The sequence below is a fragment of the Egretta garzetta genome, unplaced genomic scaffold (assembly GCF_000687185.1).
Source record: "Egretta garzetta isolate BGI_Z169 unplaced genomic scaffold, ASM68718v1 scaffold448, whole genome shotgun sequence".
NCBI lineage: Eukaryota > Metazoa > Chordata > Aves > Pelecaniformes > Ardeidae > Egretta > Egretta garzetta.
Genome location: NW_009260497.1, coordinates 2,379,481 through 2,386,190, shown reverse-complemented (window position 1 = coordinate 2,386,190; position 6,710 = coordinate 2,379,481). Strand labels below are relative to the sequence as shown.

The 6,710-nt window shown below is 62.0% G+C and overlaps 2 protein-coding genes across 2 annotated transcripts in view; both read right to left on the bottom strand.

The window, feature by feature from the left end:
• The window catches only part of LOC104131334 (ETS variant transcription factor 5), a 15,872-nt gene extending 12,800 nt beyond the window's left edge, over positions 1-3,072 (bottom strand). Inside the window, 1 exon segment of the mRNA XM_035900061.1 lies at positions 2,941-3,072. Within this exon segment, the coding sequence (XP_035755954.1) occupies positions 2,941-3,072 (132 nt within the window).
• Positions 3,073-4,749: 1,677 nt separating this feature from the next.
• Positions 4,750-6,710, bottom strand: part of LOC104131289 (diacylglycerol kinase beta-like) — an 18,019-nt gene continuing 16,058 nt past the window's right edge. The window contains 3 exon segments of the mRNA XM_009644448.1: positions 4,750-4,848; positions 5,404-5,464; positions 5,554-5,674. Coding sequence (XP_009642743.1) covers positions 4,750-4,848; positions 5,404-5,464; positions 5,554-5,674 — 281 coding nt within the window.

Genomic DNA, 6,710 nt, shown 5'->3' with positions numbered 1-6,710 from the left:
CCATGAACCTACCCCACGGCAAGCTCAGCAGGCAGGATGGAGCTTGGGGCCCGCAGGCCATGGGGCCCCCTCTGTACCCGCCGTGGGGTCCCCTTCATGCCAGCCATGGCCTCTGCTTTCTGGGGAGCCAGTTTTGCACCAGCAGGGCAGTGTTGCAAGGTCCCCCCTGCGAGGCCAGGTCTAACCCACGCCTGAGCACCAGCTCTGCAGCCTTTCCCCCGCAGTAGGAGGTTTGCCTTTGGGAAGGGCTCTTTGGGGGAGGACAGAGGGAAAATAGTTCCCACTTGCGGGGGCTTTCGGGGTGCCCTGGCCACGGATCCCCCTGAGTGGGTTCATGGACACAAGCCCTTGCAGGACTGCAAAGGGCTCAGAGGCTTGGGACTGAGTTTAGGACAGAGCCACGCTGCTGGGGGCCTGCTAGGCCCCCCTCTCCCTCAGCATTGCTCTTGCCAAGAGCCTCAGTTTCCCCATCTGTAACTGAAGGTGGTGAGACCCACCGCGGAGACTCACCAGTGGCCGCTCGTGGAGGACGCGGCAGGTTGCACGGGATAAACAAAGTGCATGGAGGCCTTGCGTTGTTGCCGAGTGAGGCTGGGAGATTATTGCTGGAGAAGGGAAAACCAAGGGCGGTTGCTCAGTTAAACGCTGCTCTTCGCAGCTTGGGAAGGAGATGAGCCTTCTGCTTGGATCCTGGGAAGGCGCCCAGGGGTTAGGAAGCCTGTTGGCATGGGGTTGTCCCGATCATTTTGAAATCATCCGCCTTGGGTTGTGGGCTCGCAGGTGTCCTGGGGGAGCTGCCCAGTGTCTCTGGGCGGCTGCTGGGAATTTCCCTGTCAATGTTGGGGTATTGATGGCTTCCAGAGTCCTCCAGGGCCACTGCCATCCCCCAGGGGTGACACTGGTAAGGGCAGGTGCTTTGTCTCCCATCATGTCTGGGGTGAAATGGGGGGGAGCCACCAGCCCAGCCACCCACTGGGTGCCTGTGTGCTGCAGGGGGGGAGCATGTAGAGGGCAGGGGGTGTCCCTGCCACCTGGGGAACACTCCTGGGGGGGCTCCGCAGGTGCTGGCTCTCACTTCCCCTCTGCGCAAAGGCAACCAGGATTAAATCACTGCTGGTAAATTTAGCAGATGACACAGGGGCAGGCAGGTGGCAAAACCTGGGCCGGGGAGCAAGACAGGCTGCTGGGGATGAGCAGGGTCATCATGGAGCTGGGCACAACCAGCAACCCAAGGCGGCTGCAGCCCTGCGCCAGCCAGGGGCTGCTCAGCACCCCAGGGCCTCCTGCTGCCACCCAGTGCAGGAAGGGGTGTTGGGAGCTGAGCACAGCCATGGGGCAGGCGGGTGGGTGGCTGCAGGGGTGCCCTGGAAAGAGCCAAAGCCCCTGGAGAGCCAGGGCTGGGAGGGGGGAGGGGGTGGTGACCGGTGCCTGCTAAATTTAGAGCCCACTCAGGAAAAAGAAAAATTAAAAAAAAATTGCAGGCTCCAAATTTAGCTAGTTGCAGCTCGCACCAAATGCTGCTCCATCGCGCTGCCGCTGATAACCCCCTTCAGCCATGGCCCCCCAAATCGGGCATTGCCCATTGGAGTCCCCGGAGGTAGGGACCCCACGCCTGGCCAGGAATCTGGGAAGCCCAGGACCAGCTGAGTGTTTCATCACCGTCTTTATTTGAGGCAAGCCCACAGCAGTCCAGGTGTACACGGCAACACGCACTACGCTACGGACGCCATTTCCATGCAGGCAACCACGGCTACACACACACAGTGGGAGGATAGGGCTGGTGCCAGGCTGGGTATCCCAGGGGAATGGGGTTCCCCAGCCCCAGCATGGCACCAGCCTGGCAGGGTGCTTGTGCACTGGCACTGGTGCTTGGGAGCCCTTGCTCCATCCCGCAGCCTTTGAGGGACGAACGGGGCTGAGCTGGGAGACACGGAGAGGGACAGGGGGGTCAGAGCCTCAAGTGCCCCTCGGCTGCATGGCATATTCCTCCCCGGAGCTGAGGACAGCTGGGCTGGCGTCCCAGCCCCTGCGGGTCCCCTCCTGGGCTGGAGACCTTTGCACCATTTTAGTAAGGAGGTCGTTAGCTGCTGGGCCTGTTGAACCATGGCTTTGGCTCGACAGGAGCAGATCGAAGCTGCGTCCACTGGGGGAGGTGGCGGGGACCATCTCATTGCTCATCAGAAGGGGATTTATCTACCAAAGCCCACCACTCTTGGCCGACCAGTGCTGGTGTGTCATCATCCCACTGGCCCAGGGCGGTGGCCCTGGGGTCCCCGAGTGCTCCCCCCGGCTTTGGGCTCAAACGAGCGCTCCTTGGGCACGGGCATGGGCACGGTGCCTGCTTGCTCTCCCCAGCTCTGCCACCGCCGACAGCAAACTGCAGCAGAGATGTGAGCACTGCTCTTTGCCCGGAGCCCAGCAAACCGTGACCGGGTGCAAGGAGCAGCTCTGCCATGAAAACCATTGCTGATTCCATACAGGCACCTTCTAATCAGAGCCCTGGGATAAAACCCCGGCTGGAGGCCGAGCAGGCAGGGAAATGGAGCCCAACCTGCTGCTATAAACGCTGCTGACCTCATGTGTTGTCATCCCACAGACTGAAGCCATCACCCCGCCTGCCGGCAAGGCTCTGGAGGTGGCTGAGGTTTTTTTTCTTTCACCCTCCCCAAGCGCGGGGGTGCAAGGCACAGCTGCTGCTGGGGAAATGGAGGCTGCTGGCTCATAGGGCCTGCGGTTTATTTGGCCCTGGCTCCCGTATGCTTTCACCTGGCTACTCATTAACAGCTGCCCCGGGTGACAAGGAGGAGGAGGGTGGATTTCTGCACCACGGGTGGAGCACGCCCACGTGTGTAGGTCACGGCTCCGGTGAGGTGCAGCGACCTCTGCGCCCGCTGGCCAGGCCTCTGCTCACTCCTGCTTGCTGCCTGGCACAGGGCTCACGGCTTCTTGGCTGTTGCCAGCGATCTGCAGCGAGCATGGCCCTGGGCGTTGCGTGGCAGCGAGCCGCCTCTCCCCTGGGTCACCCTCGCCCTGCCCCACGCTGGTGCCGAGGGCAGGAGGAGAGGGAGCCATGGCAGCCCACTGGAGTGGCGCTGAGGGGGACCCGATGGCTGGGTGATCAACAGCTCCTTTTCAGCTCACTGTTTACTCTAAAACATAATGATGGCAGTGCCCCCTGCACTGCCAGGGCGATGCTATCAACTGGGGACCTGCAGCATGGGAAGGGATGGGGCGCTGGGCCACCGGGGAGGAGAGGGTGGCAGGAACACAGCGGGGATGAGCAGTGGTTTTCCTGCCTGCAGCAACACTCACGGGGCACATGCTGCTCCCGGCTTGCTCCCAGCGGCACAGGGGCTTCTGCCAGACTGGAGGGAGCTGTCTGGGAGCAGGGGCTGATTTGGGAGCCTGTCACCCCCACACACAGGGCCACTGCAGGAAGCAGCAGGTGCCTGCAGAAGCAACCAGCACCCCTTCCCCTGGATCAGTCCTGCCAACCCCCGGCTCCTGGGAATGCTGTGAAGCACGGTGCACATCCAGACCACCACCTCCTCCCTGCATTCGTCCATTTTCTGGTCCCCGTCGCATCCTGGAGAGAAGCCATGTCCTGTGGTCTGTCCCCACACACCTGGTGGGGGACATGTGGGTGATGACAGCAAAAGCTGCCCGTGATCCCAGCTGGGCTCTGGCAGGGGGCTGGCAGCAGCATCTGTGAAGATCCTCAGCTTTGGGGTGTCTGGGGGAGACCTGGCCATGTGGAAACTGAGGTGCAGCAGCTCCCCCGGCTCCCTGCAGTCATCCAGGAGCATCAGAAGCAGCACCGGATGCTGCCAGGAGAGCATGGGCCTGGTGAAGCACACGGGGAGACGTGCAAAAAGGTGGGAGGACACTTCCATGTGAGAAGAACTTCTGGATATCTGTCCCCAGGGTCCCCAGCCCCTGGCAGAGACTGGTAGGCTTTAGGAGAGAAGAAAATCCATGTGGAAGGAGTTGCCGTGGGTGCAGCCGGGGGGAGACAGCCAGCAGGGAAGGGAGGCGGTGTCTGTGTCCGAGCCAAGCTCATAAAAAGATGACCCCCAAAGTTTGCTAAATAAATACATAAATACGAACACGAAGCCCAGAGCTGGGGTGAGGGGGTGTCCCAGGGTGGGCACGTCAAAATGCAGTCTCCTTGTGTGCTTGTCCCCGCAGCCCAGGCACCGCCTGTCCCCAGCCCACCCCACACCTCGTGGCTCCCAGGGCTGGCAACGAAGGCTTAAAACCCATCCCAGAAGCGCTTGTCGAGGGCACGGCAAAGGCCGTCTCCCCTAGGCTAAGAAAATAAATAACTTCTCCCGTGTGCAAGGGTTGGTGGACAGAAAGCCAGTGCAGCAAAACATCGAGTGTCCTTCAAGAGGATTAAAAATAAATAAGTGAAGCTCGGCATTTTCTCAGGAGCACGTTCATTTGCAGCTCTGCCAGGGCGGGCCAGGGGGGAGGTGTTTAAATAAAGGGAAGAAAAACCCAGTCCAAGCACTGCTCCGGTGAACGCACCCCCCTCGCAGCAGCCTGCCTTCGCCCACTGCTTCCATCCGGCTGGAGAAGACGCTTGTGGCGGTTGGGAAGGAGACTCCAGTTCCTTCCCAGGACAAATCATCCCTGCGAGGCTTGGGGGGGTGTTTTCTCTCCCCGCTGCAGAGCAGGGATTTGGGGACCCCCCTGCAGCAGGTGGGTGCCCGGGGCGCCGGGTGCCTCTGGGGCACGGCTCCTTGCTTAATCTCGAGTTCAGTTTCTCCTCTTCAGGAAAAAGAAGCTGCTCTTCTGGGGGGGGCCCAGCAGCATCGGCACTTGGCTTTTATGTGTAATTTTGACCTAAAAAGAAGTGAAGAACCCAGCTCAGTAAGGGGCTCCCAGGTTCTGAACGCCCCTGGGCATCTCCCAGCCTGGGGACCCTGGGGAGTGACCTGGGAGCACCCAGCACTGGGGCTCGGGGCCACTGCCACCCCCCAGCCGGGTCATTCAGTGCATTGCTGCATGGGATTAACAGCTCCGGACTCAGGTCCGGGCAGCACCAGGATGGGCAGAGGATTTCTCCTCCAGGCAAGCTGCCCGCTGGATGGTGGGGGACCCCAGTACAGTCCCCCTGGGAAGGGATGCTGCTGTGCCCTGCCTGGCAGGGGATGAGCGTGTCCCCATTCCCACAGCTCCTGCCATGGCTTTCCACAAGGCCAGGGCTGGCATGGGCACAAGAAGTCAGAGGTGGCAGGGCTCTGTGGCCCACCCACCAGCCGGCGCAGGGGTCTCCCTCCAACTCCAGAGGCTTTGTCACACTGCACAGGGAGCAGCGACTGCCCAGCCCCTGCCTGCCCCATCCCGCCCCGCTGCCAGCCCCTGCCTGTCCTGGCTGCCCCCTCCCTGGGGACTCACGGTGCAGGACGGCTGCATCCAGGGCTCCCCGTCCACCTGCATGGGCAGCAGCTTGGACGTCCTGCAAGGCACAAAGAGGGGGAACATGGGGTGACACGGGCACCAGCTTCCGCCACTGGTCGGGTGCTCAGCTGGGATGGGGACGAGTACCTGATGGTCACGGACGAACACTGGGCCAGTCTCTTCCCAGCACTCTTCAGCCCTGTGTAGATCTGCCCCATCTCCATCGCACCCTCCAGCCCCACCACCTCCAGGAGGTGGTCACTGAGATCTGCAAGAGAGGGATCCAAGTTGGTCCCCTCGTCCCTGGGGATCCCCTGCCTTCTGCTGTCACACAAAACATCAGGGCCAGCACAGCGGGGCTGGTGGCATGATGGGGATGCATCACCATGTCCCCCGAGACTGCTGAGCTGGGTGTTTGCAGTGCCGGGCAATGCTGCCGTCCAAAATCCCCGAAGCAAAACCACTCCTTATCTGGAACAGCACTTGGTCCTGCGTGGCTGAAGGGTGGCAGCCCGGATCCCCACCAGCTCTTTGTCTGCTTCTTTGCAACAGCGTATGAAATAGTGGCAGAACTCCTCCTCCCCTGGGTGCCCTGGGGTGCTGCGGCCCTCCAGGATCTGGGATGCATGGGGAATTCCTCCCCGGAGGGGTCTGCTCAAATCCCAGGGCATGGTCCCTTCTTCCAGCTCCTCCTGCTCTTCTGGGTACCCGACACCTGGGCCACTCGCTGTCTTGTATTCCCTTCAGGGTCCTCTTTCACCCCTGGTGGAACCCCCCCCAGAAGAAGCCCCCAAGTCCCCTCGCTCCCACCTGCAAGCAGGGATGTGCCCAGGGGACCAACCTTGCTGCCTCTCGCCACCTTTGGGAACTGGCCCTTGCTCTGCCCCACTCCCTGCTGCCTGTTCCCATGAGCTTGCCTGGAGAGGGACAGGCGGTGACAGCCTGGGACAGCCGGTGACACCACTGTCCTGTTTCCCACCCCAGCCCCGGGCTGCGGGAGGTGCTGGGTGGAAAATACAGGCACTTTGCCTATTCTGCTGCTTTCTAACCCACTGCTCTCTGCTGGGCAGCCCTGCCAGCTCTTGGGGCTGCCTGCACCCTGCCTGTGCCCGCGGGGACGGCTCTGGTGGCCGCAGCAGCAGGGGCAAGGTGCCGGCCAGGGCACAGCATGGGTACTGGGCTGCTCCTGACTCCCCCCAGCCAGGCTGGCAGCGCTGCGGCGGCGGAGCCTGGAGAGATGCTTACAAAAGCCATCGGTGCCAGCTCTGCAGCTCCGCTTCCGACTCCTCCTCTGCAGCAGCGGG